This window comes from Rattus norvegicus, chromosome 8 (assembly GCF_021556685.1).
Source record: "Rattus norvegicus strain SHRSP/BbbUtx chromosome 8, alternate assembly SHRSP_T2T, whole genome shotgun sequence".
Classification (NCBI taxonomy): Eukaryota; Metazoa; Chordata; class Mammalia; order Rodentia; family Muridae; genus Rattus; species Rattus norvegicus.
The window spans coordinates 103,810,707-103,833,435 of NC_141541.1; the positions used below are offsets into that span (position 1 = coordinate 103,810,707).

Below are 22,729 nucleotides of genomic sequence, written 5' to 3' on the forward strand. Positions count from 1 at the left end.
TTACTTCAGCCATCTAGAGAGCCTGCCAAAATCTCCCCTGCTTCACAGAGACCAGAAATCTCCCCAGCTGGGGACAAGCAATTTCATCCAATTTGAATTCCTTTTAAAAAACAGTGTGTCACAAATTCCCAGGGCTGGCCGAGGTGTGGTATATACTCATTTCCCAACATCACAGGTCTAAAACAGTGGGGTTTTGTTTGCTTGGGGGTTTTGTTGTTTTGTTTTGTTTTGTTTTTCAAAGAAAGCTGATTATATTCATCTTTGAACTTTAAAATGTTTATATTCCTTGACCCAATAGTCCTCATATGTAAAAATAACTCCAAACTTTTTATGTGTACTAACAAAGATATCAGACGTAGTGACAGTCGCCGCAGCGTTGTGTGGAACGGGAGGAAAGAAACCAAGGAAGGCTGCTAGCAGGATATTGGCAAAGTAAATTATAGTGAATGATCTGATCATAAGTACCCCACAGTTCTCTTCTCAACATTGGGGGGGGGGGGACCTCTATCTCTTCTCAACATTGATAGGGAGGGGGCAGAATCTGTCAGGTAGTCCCTCTCTGGAATCTGAACCTCTACCCAAAGCAAGAGGCTGCAGACTGGAGCTTCAATCATCCCTGGCGGGGACCTGCTGGATTGCCCTTGGCGAGTTGCTAAAACGGGCTGCTCTCTCCAGTCCTGCAACATCCCACGACCGATTTTCGGCTCCGTTGTCAATTCTCTGCCCCTAAACAGGTCTTCCAAGAGACTTCATTTTTAATATAGCTAGAGACCGTCTACTTTTAATCAAAAGACACCCTGAAATTTGCCTAACGAGTTCCAAAGAGTTTTCCGAAGTGTCTGGCAGTGTTTTACCCTCCTGAAATCAGGTTCAGAAATGCCATCCTCTGGCTGTGGAGACACTGTACGCATGTGCGGTCCTGAGAAGGGTTCCTGCAAAGCAGCTTGCTGAGCGCAACATAGATAATCCCACAAGTAGGCTTTCCGACTACTCTACTAACCCTCCGCTGTGAGGCAGGAGGGAGGTGGTGGTGGCAGATGGCAGCGAACTGAAGACAGGAAGAGTCATTGTGTAGTAGACAGGTTCCTCATGTGCCAGCAAGAGCAAGACGTCCTGGTCATCTGCTGGTGGGAGGTCTCGGCATAAGAAGCCAAGTGAAGTCAATCTGGGTGAAGACTTAAGTCTGTTGTGTGTAGGAACCACAGGGTCCAAGGAAATGAGGAGACTGCTTAAATTATTTAGACAGCCACTACCTGTTGGGACAGAGCTAGATACCTTCCGCCCGATCACATTAACCTGGCTCCTCTCTGGTTTCCCTGCTGCTCTCCTCTTCCCCATCCTGTCTGCACAGTGGTCAGAGAGACCTTTTCAAACTGCATCTTGCTGCCCTTGCATAAAATACCAGGCTGTACTTGGCCTCCTCTTGCAGCAGCCTCCATTCCTCCCTGTACCTCAGTGCCTCCTATTCGTCAGTGCAGGGGTACTGTGTCTCCAGGGGCACTGCTAACTTGCAGCCAGATCAGGCCGGAACTCTCTCCCGTCCCCACAACCAGCTACTGAACCCTCAGCTCAGGCACTGCCACCCTCCTTTTGACTACCTGTCGTTTCCCTATCATACTGTTTTCCATTTTTGAGAACATTCTGCCATCCAACGCCATCCTGTTCGATTTTGGGCCAGGCCCCTCCCATTACTGAGTTCCTCCACAGTGGATTTCTCTGTGGGAGTCCACCTATACAAAAGGTAATAAAAATCTTGAGTATAGCTGCCAAAATCACTTTACATACAAATTACCTAAAAAACTCAGATTCATTCGTGCATGAGAGTAGTGACTAGCCTTCCATACCCTGGCCCCAGTCTTCTTGAATTGGGCAGTTTTATCAAAGGATACACATCACGCATTAAAATGTACCTTAAGCAGTGAAGAGACACATCATTCTAGATAAAACCAGGTTATTTTTTTTTTCAGCCTGTTTGCAACACACTCTGCAAAGAAAAAAAGCTAAAAGCTGCAGAGAAGAAATCTGGAGAGGACATTGTCCCCTCCCCAAAAGGCCACCACAGGTACATCTTTCCTTTCAGTAAAGGAAAATTATAAACAGGCTCGGGAGCTTCTGCAAGACTATCAACGTCCCACAATTCCCTGGGGTATCGGGCAAAGACACAATATAAACCAACCCAGGGTGCAAGTGTAACATCAGATACCAAATTAGATTAGATTGCAGCTTTCTTCCGATCATCTGAGTTCTTTAAGGTAGAAGGTTCTTGGGAAACTGACAGTCTGTGTCACTAAGGACTTGGAATTCCACTATGGCATCTGGCACCAAAAATCACTCAAACTCAAAAATCCCAAGTCAATTCTTCAACAGAGTCAGAAAGAGCAATTTGCAAATTCATTTGGAATAACAAAAACAAAAACAAAAACAAAAAAAACAGGATAGCCAAAACTATCCTCAACAATAAAAGAACTTCTAGGAGAATCACCATCCCTGACCTCCAGCTGTATTACAAAGCAATAGATAAAAACTGTATGGTACTGGTACAGAGACAGGCAGGTAGATCAATGGAATAGAATTGAGGACCCAGAAATGAACCCATATACCTATGGTCACTTGATCTTTGACAAAGAAGCTAAAACCATCCAATGGAAAAAAAAGACAGCTTTTTCAACAAATAGTACTGGTTTAACTGGAGATCAGCATGCAGAAGAATGCAAACTGATCCATCCTTATCACCCTGTACAAAACTAAAGTCCAAGTGGATCAAGGACCTCCACATCAAACCAGATACACTCAAACTAATAGAAGAGAAAGTGAACAAGAGCCTCAAACACATGGGCGCAGGGAAAATTTCCTGAACAGAACACCAACAGCTCATCCTCTAAGATCAAGAATCGACAAATGGGACCTCATAAAATTGCAAAGCTTCTGTAAGGCAAAAGACACTATCATTAGGACAAAACAGCAACCAACAGATTGGGAAAAGATCTTTACCAATCCTACACCTGATAGAGGGCTAATATCCAATATATACAAAGAACTCAAGAAGTTAAGACTCCAGAGAATCAAATAACCCTTTTAAAAATGGGCTACAGAGCTAAACAAAGAATTCTCAACTGAAGAGTATCAAATGGCTGTGAAGCACCTAAAGAAATGTTCAACATCCTTAATCATCAAGGAAATGCAAATCAAAACAACTCTGAGATTCCACCTCACTCCAGTCAGAATGGCTAAGATCAAAAACTCAGGTGACAACAGTTGCTGGCAAGGATGTGGAGAAAGAGGAACACTCCTCCATTGTTGGTGGGATGGCAAGCTGGTACAACCATTCTGGAAAACGGTCTGGAGGTTCCTCAGAAAATTGGAAATTACACTACCTGAGGACCCAGCTATACCACTCCTGGGCATATACCCAAATGATGCTCCAACATACAAAAAAGACACATGCTCCACTATGTTCATAGCAGCCTTATTTATAATAGCCAGAAACTGGAAAGAACCCAGATGCCCTTCAACAGAGGAATGGATACAAAAATTATGGTACATCTACACAATGGAATACAACTCAGCTATTAAAAACAATAACTTAATGAAATTCTTAGGCAAATGGATGGAACCCAGTCACAAAAGAACACATATGGTATGCACTCACTGATAAGTGGATATTAGCCCAAAAGCTTGGATTACCCAAGAAACAATTCACAGACCATATGAAGCTCAAGAAGAAGAGAGATCAAAGTGTGGATGCTTCAGACCTTCTTTGAAGGGGGAATAAAAATACAGGAGAAATTATGGAGATAAAGTGTGGAGCAGGGACTGAAGGAAAGGCCATCCAGACACTGCCCCACCCAGGGAATCCATCCCATTTACAGCCACCAAACCCAGACAATACTGCAGACGCCAATAAGTGCTTACTGGCAGGAGCCTGATGTAGCTGAGAGGCTCTGCCAGAGCCTTACAAATACAGAGGCAGATGCTCACAGCCAACCACTGGACTGAAAATGGGGTCCCCAATGGAGGAGTTAGAGAAAGGTCTGAAGGAGTTGAAGGGATTTGCAACCCCATAAGAAGAACCATTATCAACCAATCAGATCCCCCAGAGCTCCCAGGGACTAAACCACCATCCCCAGAGAACACAGAGATGGACCTATGGCTCCATCCGAATATGTAACAGAGGATGGCCTTGTTGGGCATCAATGGGAGAAGCCCTTGGTCCTGTCAAGACTCCATGCCCCAGTGTAGGGAACATCAGGGTGGGGAGGTGGGAGTGGGTGGATGAGCACCCTCATAGAAGCGGGGGTAGGGATAGGGGTGGGATAGTAGGTTTCTGGAGGGGAAACCGGGAAAGGGGATAACATTTAAAATGTAAATTTCAAAAAATCCAATAAAAGGAAAAAGTATCACCCACCCCAGCTCTTCGCTGAACAGGGCACTGTGGGTGCCTGGGCCATGATTATAAGTCACAGATGTTTTAGAGAGCTATTGTAGATGGCCGAGTCCTGACACTGAACAGATGTGATAGATGGAGTAGGAAACACTATTCTTAACCCCAGACCGTGTTCCGCTCTCCGCAACTGTTAACTCTAGCCTTATCATTTAATATCCACATGTAAAAGTTCCTCTAGATTTCATCCCAAAATACATGCAAATATTCTAGAAAGCTTTAACAAGTTCTTATGTCAATCATGAGAACAAACAAGTAAAATGATCAGCCCCCACTTAAAGACTTTCTGTAACATACCTGCTATTTAAGTCAAATTAAGCACGCTTCAGGGCAATCAATTCAGAATTAAACCACTATTTTTAGACACAGATGCAGATGCTCCTTGGGAAATATTTGATGAGCGATCCCTCTGCCCTGTGGCACTCATCCATACAGAATAGGCAGTGCTGGGCTAAGTATTACGGCAGTTAGAAAAGATAGCTCCTTATTAATAAAACTTTCTAGTGTCTAACACCTCACTACACTTCACGGGAGAGGCCTGTGAAGATACACCAGCCTTTATTGCAATGGCAGCACAGCAAATTTGATGAACAGCAGTTTCCTGAACCCTTAAATAGACTGGTCATACCCAGTATCCCAGTGTTGTAAAATACGCTGGAACAGACAATAACCCCGACCAGTACCACTTCTCAGAACGGGGCTGTTCAGCGGCTGTCTGCAGTGAGGCTTTACTCAGTGTAGTGCTTCACTCTAGGGAGCCAGCACATGATGCCTTCAATCAGGTGGCTCCCCCAGATTCCTCACTTACATTGTAGTAAACTCCAAAGGAGCTTTGCCAAAGTCCTGAGGACACTCCCTCAAAGCTGTCATTTCTGAATAGCATCTAAAGTGTGGGTTCCTTTTCAAACTCCATATAGTCACAGATCTCTTCTCAAAGCAGTTGTAGGGCACATTTCTTCTTGCCTAATCTGAAGCTACAGACTCCGACTTGCAAATATACATAAAACACAAATGTGATCACACCCGCTTATCCTTTCTTTCTTTCTTTAGGGGGCTTTATTGTCAATCTTATGTACAGTGCATATCTTAGCTCAGCTCTGTTAATCTGTGTAGATCTTTTATAAACCTTGAACTTGTACAGCAAATCCCACACCATCCTTGACCAGGTTCATCCCACACCATGTTTCAGCCGCTCATGGTCAGAACTCCTTCTAGACATCTTGACTAGTGGAATTCCACACAACTGACAAGAGGTATTTTTACTTTATATTGTTCTTATTTTGAATCAGGATCTTACCATGTAACTCTGGCTAGCCTGAAACCCACTATGTAGACCAGGCTGGCCTCAAACTTCCCTGCCTCTAATTGGGACTAAAGGTGTGTACCACCACATCAGAGTGTGTATTAAGTGTCACTAAAGACAGCCCTGTGCCAGTAGTGTACACCTCACAGTAACTAAAGTTATCACCCTCAGTTTCTAGGTGAGAAAAAACATCACCGCCCACACCACGAGTCCATAGCCGAGGCTCTTCTGCCTCCTCCTCACTGCTACACGTCGCACAACGCCAAGTTTTCAAGTTTTAATGATACAAAAGGACGTCCGCTCTAAAGCGATCTGAAAATGCTGTGTTTCCTAAAACAGGGAAAACAACCTTAAAAAAAAAAACCACAATCAGCGACTTATCTTCCCCTCTTCTGGTAGAAAGTAAGTATCAAAGCAAACACAGAGCTTGGCAAGTACTAAAGCCACGCCTTTCCGAAGGGCAATAAAGAAACCAGACAAGCGTCCGAGCATGTCCGTTAGTACTAATCCAGTGCGGTGTCCAAGTCAGTTCGCTTCTTCCTCAGTGTATTTCAGTAGCATCCCGGGCTATGACGTGCTGGTGTGAAATGACATCATACAAACCACTAAAGAGACCACAGAGCACACCAAGTTGTACAAACGGTAAAGAATTTTAATTAAATGATGTTTATATTTCACTTTCTAGATTAGCCAAACAGCAACAAAGTAGACCGTGGCTACAGGGCAGGCAGAGGAGAGGAGACTCAGGTACAGTGTCAGTTTTGCAATGAAAGCGTTATAGAGGTTGGTCACACAACAATGTGAGCACACCTAACACCAGCAAATGGTACAGTCAAAAATGCTTCAGATGGTAAATCCTGTCAAGAGCATTTTATCACAACTAAAAATAAACAAAACCTTAAAAAGGAACCCGGAGGTTTTAGTGTGATGACGCCATGTTATGTTTAAAAACAAAACAGGTATAATAACGAGCTGATATTTATAGGTTGGTGGTGAGATAGCCATTGTTGTTTTCCTCGGTGACATAAACAGAACAGACTTCCTTAACAAAGAAAATAAGGGTGTGAAATTTCCTAATTAGTAGGGAATCACCTATCATGAAACTATCTGGTGAGAGTTTAAGTGCGTAAAACATAGTGGCTCTGTTGCTACAGCGAACAGACAAAGCTCCTCCCATCACCAGTCTGCATGGGAGGAAACTGCTGAAAGCTAGATGGCCACATAGAATTCCCGTTAGAAAACTACACAGAAAATTCCATACGCAGTCTACATTTACTATGAAACAATGGATTTTATTTAAGTAATTAAAAGTTAAAAGAAAAACAAGTGAATTCTACACACTTTGCTTGCAACTGATCTTTCCGTAGAGAACGATACGGTGCCAGTCTCATCCAGAAGGCAGCCCACTAGCCTTCCATGGCATCTGTCCCACTGCAGGGCACTTCGGCTGAGCCATTCTACAAATCTGTCTTCTCTGCTATTTCAGAGACTCAACATACAAGAGCCTGAAGTAAAAAGGATAAAAACCGCTGATACTCTAAGCACAATTACATATGAAAGTGAACGAGGACGTTTTCTCTACAAAACTATACATATACACATACCATTTACATTAGAACTGCAGGAGGTGGTACTGGATACAGGAGGCATCGACATTTGAACAATGGAACAAGGCTCACTTTGAACAGCAGCACATTCCCACCCCTTACTCTACCACTACACTTCCCTGGGATTTGTCTTCTTCTATTAGCTAAATCTTAGGAAGTTGGTAACAAAAACAGGAAAAAGTCCAAAATGATGATAAACACTCCCTAAAATCTATTCCAAAACATGCACGTGAAAGTGTGAAAACCCTAAACATTTTGTTAAATGTGAGCTTTTCATCACAAGACCCTTTAAACTTATTCTGTCTTCACGAATACCTGCATTCAAGTCTTTGTAGGCTTGCCCACTACAAGTCAGAAGAGAAAACAACAAACACTAGCTTATTTTGAAAATGCAGTGTTAGAAAAGCGGTAGTTGATTTTTGAAGACGACTTTCTCTGCTAAAGAAATCACACAGCTGTGGTCATAATAGGTTAACTCATTCTGGCAACAGGTTTATCTATTTATTTTTAACCATAATCAACTATTTTCATGATCATGCAACTTCTCAGAACTTATACCACCGTCAAGGCAAAAGTGTATAGGGTATTTCTAATAAACCTATATTTGATCATGAACAGAATTTCTTTTAAGGTATTTTTCAAGCACTCAAGAATATTAAAGAATGGGAAAAACACAGAGGTCAGAAGCAAGTATTTCTCTCAACACTCTTTAACTAGAATACAGTTCTCATAGGAATGGTCTCAATGAAGAAAATTAGGTCAGCATAGAGAAAGAAATTTCTGCAAAATTTAGCAAAAAAAAAAGCCAAAAATACTGTGAACCAAATAAAAGGATCCTTTGGGATCATGGCTTTGTGCCTCACTAGTCCCTTAACCTCTAGCTCACCACAGTGAGAATCCCCCACATGCTGACTCCCAGGAAAACGAAAATACAAAAACTACCCTCACAATCCTTGTTAGTCTCAGGTCTCTCTCTTTGGTAAGAAAGCAGCCAACATGTCACTTCTACCCCATGTAGAGAGAAGTGCAATGGCATCGGGTGGTAGGGAATCCCTGTGTGAGGAACGCTGTGATGAACAGAGCGTCTCCTCACACACGTGGTTAGTAGAGGCCAACAGCTGTGCGGTACATAGCGGTTACCATCTTTCCTATAACTCTCAGATCATTTATGAATATTTAACTCACAGAAATTATGCTAAGTGTTCTTTAGATATGAAAACTAAGCTATAATTAAAAATATGTAGAACAGCTTCCTTCTTGTAAGACCCATTTCTGATCCCTGTTTATGAGACAGGATCTCTCTGCTGCCCAAGGTGGTCTCAACTCCTGAGCATATAGTCACGTAGCCTCAATGCTGGGATAACAAGTGTATGAATCCACTGTGAATTTTAACAGCTTATTCTAGATGGTTCCTCATAAAGAAAAATGGGAAATAATCTAGTTAATGCTATTTACAATTCAAGAAAACAAAATCCAACGCAACCTAATATATACATTAAAGAACTCCAAAATTCATTCTATCAGGTCAAGTAACTGTCTGCCTACCCAAAAGAAAGCCGGTTTTATCCATTCCAAAATTAACTATAATAGCTACAACATGGATCTAATGAAGTAGAAAACACTACAAATAAACACCCAAAACCAAGCTAAAATGTTGTAATCAAGAGAGAAAAGTAACTACCCTTCGTAACTTGCCTGAAAAAAAGAAAACCACTTTCTGACCAATTATTTCTTTGTCTACCTAAAAACTCAGGGAATGAGGAAACCACAACTAACGGCAATTGGACACTATTTTTCTTAAAAGAAAGATATAAAATGCCATTCTCCCAGACAATGAACACAGGAGGAAAATGTGTTCTGCTTGTAATGGCTGTATTTATATAGATCTTTAAGGATCAGCACCAAATGTTCACATTAATTATTCTGAGCAACTTTAAGGAATTAGCATTTCCTAATAGAGGAGGTAAACAAAGGACTGAATATTTTCATGCTAAGAACCACGATGTAAAGCAGTGTGACTGGCTCATCTCGAAAGCTGCTGTAGATGTGTTGGAGAAGGAAAAGACATGCCTTACTCTATGTACAGCTGATATGACTACTCCCCAAATCACGGGGAGAAGACGCCTTATTTTGTGATTGGGCAAGATTAAGTAAACAAGGTGAAACGATTTTAAAAGAATAAGTTAAATCCGAACAATCCATTATTACCGAAAAAAACACAAAACACTGCACATAGTACCTAGATGCAAACCTGAAAGCAAGACTGACAGACCCTGAGGCCGACTCAAGTCCACACCTCCTTTACACTATACTCTCTGCGGGGCTGGGATCGACATTCACAAGGTTTCCTATTGCTTCCCCAGGCCACTGCCAAGTTCTTCCTGTTAGAATTCAACTCTGACTTAAGTCAACTTTTTACTTAAATTTATAAATCATTGAATGTTAAAATTACCTGAAAACCATTTAATTTTTTCAATTTTTATTTAAAGCTGTACTCCAAACCAAATCCTTCAAATCAAAAAGCTGTTTCAAACAAATTTGTACAAATATCATGATACCAGTGTTTTAAAGATAACCTACAGACAATTATAAAAAAGCAACTATTATACAAAAGAATTCTATGGTAAACTGTTTTTATAAAACCTTTTATAAATAAACTTGTTTCATGATAGAAGATAAAAATTAAATTAACCCTAAATACATTAATTGCTCTGAAGATGGGCTGAGTGTTTTGAAGTCACATTGCTTCTTTGAGAAAGGGCGTTTGAACCAGGCACTACAGTAACAGATGCACACCGTACCCTCTCACTCGAGCCCTCTCATCTCTGGGTTTGAAACCCTTTTTCCAGAAATGGATAAGCAAAACCTACCAAACAGGAGTGCTGGGTCCCTTAACTTTTGGAAGTCACTTTAGTAACTATAAAACACTAGCTACTTGAACACTGGAGTTTGTAAAGTGCACTAGGGATAAGAAACAGCAATGGTGCCAAATTCACTTAGTAGGTCTTTAAGGGACTTGGTGTCACCAACTGGGCAAAAAAACAACATTATAGTTTTCTGTTCAGATTTTATTTGAAATCTAATTCAAATTGTCAAAGCTACAAAAGGGGGGGAAGACATCTGTATTATGTGTCTAAGTCACAACATCCTAAAACAAAATACTACTACTGCCAGCAGATCCGTTGTACACATTTCTGATGAAATTCATTAGCACAATAAAAATTTCATCTTGAGAAAACAGCCACAACAAAAGTAATTTATACAATATAAAACAATGACAGGTCTACAGGTGCAGTTACTCATGAGTTTACACATGCATTCACAAACAAACAAACAAACAAACCCAGGAATGCTCTTTCATTAGAATTTTTCTTGTTTTTGTGTGTATGGTTTTTTTTTTTTTATTAAAAAAACAAAACAAAAAAAAAAACCATTCAGGCACAAAACAAACTTGCATTTCCAATAAGTGACAGCATCTTAAAAATATATGTCAGTGTTTGTTTTTCTTTGACTTTTTATGAGACCTGTGTGGAGACCGGGACTGAGATCTGGATTTCTTCCCTGACTTCTTCGGGGACCTAGACCGAGACCGCCTAGACCTTTTAGGTGTCCTTGAACCAGACGGTGACCTGTAAACAAGCAAGAACAATGCTTAAGAACCAGCTACCAAACTGCTCACATTCTTACACGGCTTAAAATGAGCCGTTAGAGGGCGTATAAGCCACTAACTAAATAAAACAGCCAACTCAAATGTATTCTTTACTATGTATACACACATGGATTTATTTTATACTTATATTCATGAGTAATCAGTACAGTATTTGTTTTATAATGGTTGACTGGCTTTTTCTCTCTCTCTCTTTTTTTTTTCTTTCCGGACCTGGGGACCGAACCCAGGGCCTTGAGCTTACTAGGCAAGCGCTCTACCACTGAGCTAATCCCCAACCCCACAGTATTTGTTTTAAAAGACAGATTTCTGAGCCTTTATCCTGCTCCAGTGAGAATGTGTGTGTTTTTAATAAGCTCTCCAGGTAACTGATTACCCCTCCCCCCCTATTTGAACCTCTTATCCACAAGATAAAATACAAAGAGTCAACTAAAACATCCATGCAACCTGAAAAGCAAAGAAGCTGCGTATTCTATAATTTTGAGGGATAAATATTTTCATTCAAGGCCATCATTTATAATATAAACAACATAATTTGGTGTTTGTGATACAGGGTCTCACTATGTAGCCCTAGCCAGCCTATGCCTCCAGGTAATGAATGGGATTAATGGCATCTGCCACTACACCTGACACCAGAAATGTTGTTAAGTTTTATATATATAAAAATACACATACATATACATCTACACATACACACGTGCGTACAAGTGGGAAAAGGAGAAAGTCTATGATTATGATAATGAAGTATTAGCATATAAACTCAGGTGCAGCTGTGAAGAAAAGGCCCCTGTGTGACATCAAATAAAAAGGCTGAACTTAAATATATAAACTGTTAAAGAACACACTGGAGACAATAAACAGTATTCTATCTCCCTACCCAAACACTTATTTCTGTAGGGAAGGGGTGTTCTTTTTCAGCTTTGACAAACTCTATTTATTATATAGAAATAAAGAAAAGAATAAACACAGCTCCCCAACCCCCAAATGTGGACATATGAAAATCCTTGGTCAGTTTTTAACTTGCTAGACTTCTTCTATACTTGAACCGTGACAAAAACCGAGGGGAACAAGAGGGATAACACAAGAATGCCATTTCTCTGTTTTTCTCAAATGGTTAAAAAAAAAAGTGGCACGCACATTACTCTGAAGCTTGTGGAATTATCTAAGTGGTAACTGACACAGGCACAACTGACCTTTTGGCTTTTTTGCTAGCATCTCTAGGGGAGTCTTTGTGAGAGGACCTGGACCGAGAGCTTTCTTTATGAGACCTTTCTGACCGTTCGGACCGCTCTGATTTGGGTGATGGGGATTTCACTCGTCGACCACTGCTACTTCGAGATGGGCTGGGGGAGGTGCTATGTCGTCTCTTCCTACAAAACAAAGCACATACAAACTCCCTAAGTGGCAAAGACCTAGGCATTCCAGCTGTAAATTTTACTAACTAGCTACCAGTGTCTCCCAGCGTATGCTGACTTAACTCTCACTAGCCATTTTAGTCTCATTTTCCAACAATGTTAATTGTCCTTTATTTAATGAACAAGTAAGTCTTTAGACAGCTTGCCCAAAAACAAATGAACTCAACTAAATTCAGTTTTCTTTTGCTGTAATGATTAGTAGGAAGATGAAGTAAGTCTGATCTTTCTGCATTGGAAAACAATGAATGTGTATTTTTTCAAAGCTAATTTGTTAATGTGGTTCTTTTACTACAGCTAAATGATACAATGCAGAGCCCAGGACACTGTGCTGGCTAATTATAACTAGCTGCTTGGAGGTGAAGTGAACTAAAAGAAATGGAAGCATTTGAGTAGGTAGAACATGTGAGTGGAAGGTACAGACGGATTATCTACACGATTTTTGTAACTTTTCTATAAAAAAAAAATTGTACACATAGCCAAGTTCTATACATAATCAAGACAGAAAAGACCAGTTAGTATAACTTTGTTATTTATAAGTACATACAGAGTAAGCCAGGTTTCTCATTTGCAACCACTCTTTGTAATGTGGAAAACTTTGGTTCTGTTTACTAAGGCAAAGGCTTCACTACACTTAGGCACTTAAAACCACAAAAGTAAGAAACATGAGGTGACTCAGCACGTAAGAGCACGAGAGCTATCACTTCATCACCATCGTCATCACTGTCCAACTATTACTATGTCTGATCCTCTGGGACCTACAAGGCAGAAGGAAAGAACCAACCCCACAAGTGTCTCTGACTCCACAGGATACAGTGGCAAGCATAAACCCCTCTCCCCCAACTAAACAAATGAAAAGTTAAAGTTAAAAAACTCAAAAGAGAAAAGCTGAAACAAATGACTTAACATGATAAGCAAGTCACGATCTCTTCTATCCCCGGTCTCCTTTCAAAACAGAAAAGAAGATGCCTACAGTGGCAGCAACAGGAGATACAACAAGCTGTTACTTAAGCCGTGAGGTTGATACCTGATAGTGTAACTGAATTCCTGCCGTGAATTAAGGCTAAGATACCATATGAACCAAGTAAAGAGATGATGTCCTAATTACTTAAGCCAAGTAGCAACCAACAGCCCTGAGTCTCAGCTAACTCCGCCTCCTACAGGCAAAGTCAAACATGTTTATTGTGAAAACTTCCTATGGTTTGTTGATACTGATAATGGCAATACCTTAAAATCAAACAGCACTCCAAATCTTAAAATAAAGCAGATTACCTATCATGTGCCATACCTCTCTTTTCTCGTTGGAGTACATTCATCCTTTTCCTTCTTGTCTTTGGATCGAGATTCCAATTTTTCTTTATCTTTTTTGTCTCTTTCTCGTTCTCTTTCTAATTCTTTCTCCTTCTCCTGTTTTGTTTTTTTTAAAAAAAAAATATTTAGTTCCTTAAAGAAATATATCATTCTAGGTTATCCCATGTATTTAACCGTATTTTTTTCTTTTAGGAATTTTTAAAATACTAATTAAAGGATGATCTCATTTTCAAAAAGCATCTACCTTTTCAGTCAACTAGTCATTTCTTATCAACTAAATCATCATCATCATCATCCTTGTACAGCAGCTAAATATTTACTGTTTATCATATCCAAATAATACGGTAACAATTCCCCATGTACCAACCATTATGTGACCTTTTACAACACCATTACTCTCACTCTAGATACAGAGCACTGGACTCAGAAAGGTCCAGTGCAATGGCCACAGTCACAACAGACAGTCAGGAACTCAAAGAGCTCCGCCCCTCTTCATTCCTACCACAACAAAGTGGAAGGACAAGTAAGGAGAGGGGAAGGAAAGAGGAAGATGGGAAGGGTAGAGAAGGAAGAGACAAACACACAGAAAAAGCTAACACGGCCTTCTCATCACATACTGAAGAAAGCAATTCTACCTAAATATAGCAGACTCTTAATAAATGAGTTCTTATCAAAGGTTTTATAAGTAATTATAAAAAGAAGTTTAATCCTAACTTAGAAACTGATTACATAATTATATAAACCAAAAAAAATAAATGCTTAGCTCTAGTTCTCCTAACTGCCACTTTCCCATGAAATTCTAATTTCTATTAATGATAGAATAAGTAAAGTAGTGCCTAAGACACTGAACCAACTTAGTTCTTTAAAAACAGAAATGGAATTTATGACTGGCACACATAAAAAATGTTGATTTAACTGCTTCTCATTTTTAAAAAGTGAAAAAAAAAATCTTATAACTACACACTGGCAAACTTTTTACAGAGCCAGACCAAAAGAACCCATTGTGTCTTCCAGGTCAATCCTTTAACGCTGTTCAACTGCACCACAGCGACAAGAAACCACAGATCCTACCCAGTGAAGAGGCAATAGCTGTGCTCTAGTAAATGTATTTACAGACCGTAGTTAGCTGACCTTCAGCATATGCCTCCTAAGAACAAAATCTTGTTTCCAATTAACAGTCACGGTATATAGGAGACTAAACTGTAATTGACGTGTTATCTATTTTTAGTTTGTTGCCACTGAGATGCAGGGAACATCTCAACATGTAATCTTCCAGGCACACTAATAACCTGACACCATGGCTGAAGGGACTCAAGGGGCAGGGACAACCAGCACAAAGTTATAAATCTCACTTTTCTTTTCTCCAACTACATCACAGAGATCAACTTCCCTTAATGATGTGTAGCATACATTTTCCAGACTGACTGCATTTTATACAAACTGTAGTTAAACTATTTTCAACTGACTTATTCTGACAACACCACAGATCAAAAATACTGACACTAGCTATGATCTACTAAAGAAAACCCTGCGGCACACAGCAGAAATGGCATGGGATCCCTAGGTCCGCATAGCTCGAGTGACTTTACCAGGCAGCTCCCTGCCACCAATTCTGTAAGTGTAAGCTCTTGGGCATGCCCTTTCTCATTTCATACTCCTATTACCATTGTCATGACAGTCAAGGTACAGGATAAAACAGCAGTTCCAACAGAAGTCTGGGCACTCAACAGGCAGCACACGGGGCCCTTGGAGTGGTGCCCTGGACACTGCACTGAAGCCCGGAACTCCCGGAGTGGTAGGTAGGCGTTCTCCCTTCTTGCTCCTTCTCAACAGCAAGCCCGTCTCCATCTCCATCTGTGTGACTTCCTAGTTTGGTTTCTTACTATCATCAATGTAATGTCTTCCCATGGGGTTTTCCGGTTCTGAAAGTTTGTTCTTAATCTAAAAGACTGTCTAATCTATGAGCAGTATCCAGAATAAAGTATCTCTAATTGTCATTCAGTGTACATGTATCAAAGGCTATCATCTGGAATGCTGTTATCACAATAGTCCAGAGACCAACAAGTAGCTTTGGTAAGGAACAGTTATCCCTTACTCGCTGCAGCAGTTTATCTCTGTAGTGTTCTACTTGCTCCTGGAAGCTTTGGCCGGGTTTTTTTGGTCTCTTTCCAGATTCCAATTCATCTTGAAACTTCATAACTTTTAGCTGTAAAATAAGACATTTTAAATAAGAATTTTCTGCCACAATTTTTTCAAGCATTTCTCCTATAGCAAAGCACTAAGTGATTAGGACTCAGTCAAATATTATCTCAGTATAAAGTCTGTCAGACAAGCCCACCACACAAAATTCAGGCCATCAAACACCAGCAGCACACATGTTCTCAGACAGCCAGGAGAGTGCTAAAACCAAAGATGGCTTCACATCCTTAAGAACATACATGTTAGGGGTTGGGGATTTAGCTCAGTGGTAGAGCGCTTGCCTAGGAAGCGCAAGGCCCTGGGTTCGGTCCCCAGCTCCGAAAAAAAGAACCAAAAAAAAAAAAAAAAAAAAAAAAAAGAACATACATGTTCACCTCACAGTTAACAATACATGTATTATCTAGTTAAGAATTAGAAGAAAAAAGATAAGTACAGACAAGCATATGTGGAGCAAGATTTAAGAGTCAGCAAGACATAGGTTAAAAGCAATAATAAAACAATGATGATGCTCTAGTCACAGCTCCTCAGAACAAAATACACCTATGCACAGTGTGAAGACGCTACTCTATTTATAGCACAGGGTAACCACTGACCATCAAAACACAAAGGGTTCAACCAAATTCAGAATATACCTCTAAAACAATAAGAGTATAAATACTGACACTATGGGGTTTTGTCTTGTTTTGTTGCTTTTTTGATACAGGATTTCTCTATGTAACAGTACCCTAGCTGCTCTGGAACTTGCTCTGAGGACCAGGCTGGCCTCAAACCCATAGAGACCCTCTGTCTCCCAAGTGCTAGGATTTTAAAGTCAATACTGACTTTAAAAAGATCAGAATTTCCTATTTTATTCTATTTCTTAAAATGAATCACTTAGAACGACCTAAGCCATTTATATGATGAATATTCCCTGTAACATGCTAGTAGACCACTTCAATATGTTCATCCCAAGATTTCTGGCTAGCTATACACAACGCTCACAGATTTACACACACTTGCAATGGATAACAATCTAAAGTCTGTACCCACCTCCACCTACCCCCTAAAAAATTAACCAACTTTGCAAAAATCAGTAACAGAGAAAGAAAATACAACAAAGGGTAAAATTTCATATTTTACTCTAGAGAGTTAAATATTTTGATCACCTCTACTCCTGAAGACAATGTCTTGGAATGTATTCTAGACTAACCTCAAACCTGTAATCCTCCTAGGTGCTGTGATTACAGGGATGCACCACCATGCCTGACTAAAATTTGTTTTACAGTTCTGTGAAGACCACTAAAAGAGCTAGCTAACTGTGGGCCAGTGAGATGGCTCAGTGGGTAAAGGTGCCTATGCCAAGCCTGATGGTCTCTTTGAGCTCAAGAACCTGTAGGGCTAAAAGAGACAACCACAAGTTATTTTTAACTGCCATTTGACTGCTGTGACATGTATATGTGGCACATATACAAATAATACATATAATTTTAAAACTTTTCAAAAGCCAATAAATTCATGATATATTCTAAAGTAAGACAACTGGGGTTGGAAAGATGGCTTAGAAGATAAAAATCTTTGTCACGCAAGGCTGACAACCTAAGTTCAACCCTAGAACCTGAGCCTGGTGACCCAGTGACCGTGTCTGTAGTACTCCTAGCACTATATGAGGCAGATAGGGAATCATTGGCAAGTCTGCTAGGCATTTATCCTGGAGCATACAGTGTGGCCGAAATAACAAGACCCTGCCTCAGCAAGGTATGAGAGAAGCGACCCCTGAAGTTGACCTAACTTCCACACAGGCACCTGCTTTCTCCTCTCTTGCCATGTCCTCCTGCACATATGCGTACACACACAAAGACATTATAAAATTATTAAAATAAAAACTGCCTCTCTGTCCAGGGAGTTTAGATGTTCATGAAATGTAACAGGCAACAGTCCTCTTCACTCAAGAGAAGGAAAGCGGTGGGGCAGGGAGAGAAGAGAAGCACAGGGCCATTCCACATTGGTTCAGCTTGTTTTCCTTAGGAGAAGACCACACCAGGCTAACACCCAACTCTGTGTGAATTGATAGACCATTAAATAGACTATCTGCTACTAAAGCATTCCAGAAATGAAGCCTGAGCACTGGAGAGATGGCATAATCCTCTCCTGTCCTGTAAATCAAAGCAGTATTTTCACAGGGTTTGAACTCAGAGACTGTATCTTGTACGTTCTTGATTGTTGTCCTTTTTCTGCCTAATTCATTTCCATAGCAGGGTTCTATAAACCAGAGACTTAAGGTTCTCTCCATCTTTTCCTTCAAAAATCTTAAAATTAGTCTTTGCACTTTCCATGTTTTAATGAGACAGTTTGATGCTGAAGTTGAGGGAAAAGACAGGACAATGCAAATACCACACCTGAGTTCACTGGGTGAAACCAAAACCAAGTAAACAGCAAATTGAATGTTAGGAGAGAATTTTCTTCTAATTGTATATGTGTGTGAGCTTGAGGTCAACCTCACTGTTCCTTAGGATAGCCAGCAACCTGGGGCCACTGGGACCTGGGCTCAGCAATTAGGATGGGTTGCTGGTCAGGAACTATGCAACTTCCGGTTCACGCTGCCACAGCAGGTGCACGGTATCAAGCCCTGTTACCACGTGGGTTTAGCAATCTAGCTCAGGTCTTTAAATCACATGGCAAGCACTTTACAGACGTACTATCTCTCAGCCTTTTTATAAGAGTTTCATTATGTGGCCAACCTAGAATGAAACGTAATTCCTAGTGTCTGTTTCTCAACTGCAATGATTACAGGCATCTGCCATCAAATATGGCTGAAAATATTTTTCAAAACCATTATAAAATGCCACATTAAAAGTTTCTAATAACAGGGTCTAACTAAGGCCAAATACAAGTTAAGATACTCATAAAGAATGAGAACACTTCTCAACACAAAATAGTCCATACAAGGATTAAGTCATTCCTGTTGCCACAGCAGAAACCACAACTTGGCACCACCCCTCACTTTAATAGCCCTTCTTTTGTTAGAAAAATGAAGGAAAGGTTCCTCACCAGCACCACCAGCACCACACCACCACCACCACCACCACCACCACCACCACCACCACCATCACCAAAGCCCTTCCACTTGGCTCCTAGCCACCTGCTCCATCTTTTGCTGGTAAAACCAGGAGCAGCAACACAGGAAAAGATAGCAATGACCTAGGTACCTACAACACTTAAGTGACATCTAGTCAGCACAATACATGGCTATAGGTTTTCAAGTATTTTTATAGAGAATATTACAAATCCTTTAGTTTATATTAATTACAGGTTTCAGGTATGTTTAACTGTTAGGTATTTTTATTAGCATGCATTTGAGTAAAGGATAGCTTTCGAGAAGAAAAACTATAGTATAAGATATAGTACATAATAAAACTACCTAGAGAAACTAATATAGAACTGTATTCTTTACTTAAAGGATCTCTAATACATCACTGAATTTTAAAACAAAAACTGGTAAGAAGACAGGGAAGCAGGGTAAGAAAGTGTGAGACAAGTTTGTGAGCCCCAAGTTCTAATTCGAACCTGCTACAGCGGTGAAGCTCTGTTCCATGACTTAAATGTCTCAGAGGAACAATGGAAAATAATTTAGCCAACACCAAGATGAAGCTAAAACCTGCATCTTAAATCTAGAATTTGGCTATCTTTCTAATCATGAGATAGGTACTATGCAAGCTTAAGAAATAACTAAGGAATAATTACAACAGGTCACACATACAGTGCATATATAAGCTATGTGTGTGTATATACAAGCTATACATACCACATGCTTATATAGAGAATTTGAAAATGATAATGCTTAGAAGCTCAGCTAACAACTAAATGCTATTTATGGGCTTTTCTTTTCTTTATATTAATAAGGAAACATCATTTTAAAAGTTAGACAGTCTACTGCCATTATTTTTAACATTTATTTGTGTTTGTGTGCCCCAAATATATGCCACAGGATTTCAACTGGAGGTCAAATTGGGTTCTGCTCTTCTGCCATGTGTGTAATGGCCATCAAACCCAGGTCATCAGACTTGGTGGCAAGCACTTTCCCCACTGAGTCATCTCCCCAGCCCTATACTGGCATTATAACTCCAATTACCAAGAAAACATATTTTCACTGAATGTAACTGAATGTAATCTTTAGTTCTATAACCTATTCCCACCCAGACCTGAGGATTGAAGTCTTTTGCATGCTAAAACAACTACTCTAGCAGAGATCCACAACCCCAGGAAAACACATACATGCACATGCACATGCACGCGCGCGCACACATACACACATCAAGAAAGTAAAAGATTGACTGGAAACAGGAAAAGGCTCAATGGGAGAAAGTGGGGCAAGGGATAAAAGAAGGTAATGACAGTTGAGTATGATCAAAAAACCTTATATCCACGCATGAAAATGTCATGAAACTCACATATAGTTATACATAGCTAATAAAAGGACACATGCTCCACTATGTTCATAGCAGTAATTGCCAGAGGCTGGAAAGAACCCAGATGTCCTTCAGCAGAGGAATGGATACAGAAAATGTGGTACATCTACACAATGGAGTACTACTTAGCTATTAAAAACAATGACTTCATGAAATTTATAAGCAAATGGATGGAACTAGAAATATCATCCTGGGGTTGGGGATTTAGCTCAGTGGTAGAGCACTTGCCTAGTAAGCGCAAGGCCCTGGGTTTGGTCCCCAGCTCCGAAAAAAAGAAAAAAAAAAAAAAAAAAAAAAAAAGAAATATCATCCTGAGTGAGGTAACCCAATCACAAAAAAACACACATGGCATGCACTCACTGATAAGTGGATATTAGCCCAAAAGCTCGGATTACCCAAGATACAATCCACAGACCCCATGAAGCTCAAGAAGGAGGATGACCAATGTGCGGATGCTTCAGTCCTCCTTAAAAGGGGGAACAAAAATATTCATAGAAGGGGATATGGAGACAAAGTTTGGAGCAGAGACTGAAGAAATGGCCTTTTCAAGCCTGCCCCACCTGGGTATACAGCCCATATATATATATACAGCCACCAAAACTAGATAATATTGATGAATCCAAGGAGTGCATGCTGACAGAAGCCTGAAATAGCTGTCTCCTGAGAGGCTCAGCCAGAGCATGACAAATACAGAGAGGTGAATGCTAGCAGCGAACCACTGAACTGAGAATGGGGTCCCTATTGGAAGAGTTAGAGAAAGGATTGAAGGAACTGAAAATAAGAACAACAATGCCAACCAACCAGAGCTCCCAGGGACTAAACCACCATCCAAAGAGTACACATGGACAGACCCACAGCTCCAGCTGCATATGTAGCAGAGGATGACCTTGTTGGGCACCAAGGGGAAGAGAAGCCCTTTGTCCTGCCAAGGCTTGATCCCCCAGTGCAGGAGAACATCGGGGGGCAGGGGGGCAGCAGAAAGGGGGGTGTTTAGGGAGGGGGAACACCCTTACAGAAGGGAAACAGGATGAGATTGAGGGCTTATAGCTGGGAAACCAGGAAAGGAAATAACATTTGAAATGTAAATAAAAAAAAATCCAGAAAAAGAGACTTAGGCAATATACTCTATACCCTATCACTAAACCTTTCAAATAAATCACTATAATTAATAAAATGTAAACCTAACTTGAATGTGCCAGAAAATACTTTACTTTTTCTTGTCATATGGTATGCATTCAAACAAAATTAAATCGGTTTCCTACATGATCAATCCTATTCCTTGGAACCCACTTCCTCAGAGGCTGCCCATACACGGATGCATTCAAACAGGACAGACACATCCTTTTCCTCCCTGCACAAAAATAGCAGCCTAATAGGAAATAGACATTCAACAAATAAGAAAGCAAGTCTAACAAACAAAATACGCATACCATAAACAAAACCAGAAAGAGACGCACAAAAGGTAGCAAATGTGGAGACAAAGACGAGGCCAGCACTAAGGAAGGGGCATCTGAACTAAGAGGCAGAGGGTTACCCATATGGAGGTCTCTACGCACAGAAGCATGCCAAGGAGGTAACTGGGCACTGAAAGTTAAAGGCTACGCATGTAGTTGTGATCTGAATGCAATATAAACCTCAATTTCACGGAGCTTAGCTCGTTTCTCCTCACTCATTTCGGAGTACTTAGAGAACTTAGACTCAGTCATCTCTTCTCTGACTGGGTTAGAATATAAATGATGCTCTTCCGACTTGGAACTCTGGGTGTCTTCTTCATCTTCACTCTCTTCTTCCTGACTTTGGAAACAGGATACAGCGAACGTCACAGCAGGGAAAAGGAAACCTGGTGCTTTACACTTGGACATCTGTTCTCATGGTCTGAGAACTTAAGTGACACTGCAGAGCACATAAGCACTTATAAAACATTTTACAGATATCTGGTCAGGTAATATTTTTAGACAGTTCTGAGAAACATTTCCTCTACAGAAGAAGCTGAGCTTCGGCACAATAATATAGTCACACTTTTAATAAATCCTGCATGTTAATGCAGCCTGCAACACTGTCATGCAATGAAATAAAATGACCCACCAACGAGTGCACACTCCTCAGCTCAGTAAACTCAGGAAGGTTTCTGTTCTAAAAGCCAAATGTTCACCCCTCCTTCCTTAGAAACTATAAACTGGAACATATTAATCACAATCACTATAGAACAAAATCAATCTAACACTTAAGGACCCCATTTGCTTAATAATACTAGAGTAAAGACTATAAAGTCTGAATATTAGAAAACTTCAACTACTACATTACAGTTGTCCATTCAGTTCTTTCCTGTATATGTTTATGAAGT

General features: G+C 40.3%; 1 protein-coding gene across 14 annotated transcripts in view; it reads right to left on the reverse strand.

The window, feature by feature from the left end:
* Positions 1 to 6,375: 6,375 nt before the first annotated feature.
* Positions 6,376 to 22,729, reverse strand: part of U2surp (U2 snRNP-associated SURP domain containing) — a 56,783-nt gene continuing 40,429 nt past the window's right edge. For 6 of the 14 annotated variants that reach the window (XM_087562280.1, XM_087562279.1, XM_087562286.1 and 3 more), the window contains 4 exons: positions 22,020 to 22,179; positions 15,837 to 15,947; positions 13,719 to 13,837; positions 10,402 to 10,980 (listed from right to left, as the gene is read on the reverse strand). In XM_087562280.1, the coding sequence (XP_087418406.1) occupies positions 10,842 to 10,980; positions 13,719 to 13,837; positions 15,837 to 15,947; positions 22,020 to 22,179 (529 nt within the window). In that variant the 3' untranslated portion in view covers positions 10,402 to 10,841. 14 annotated transcript variants of the gene reach the window in all.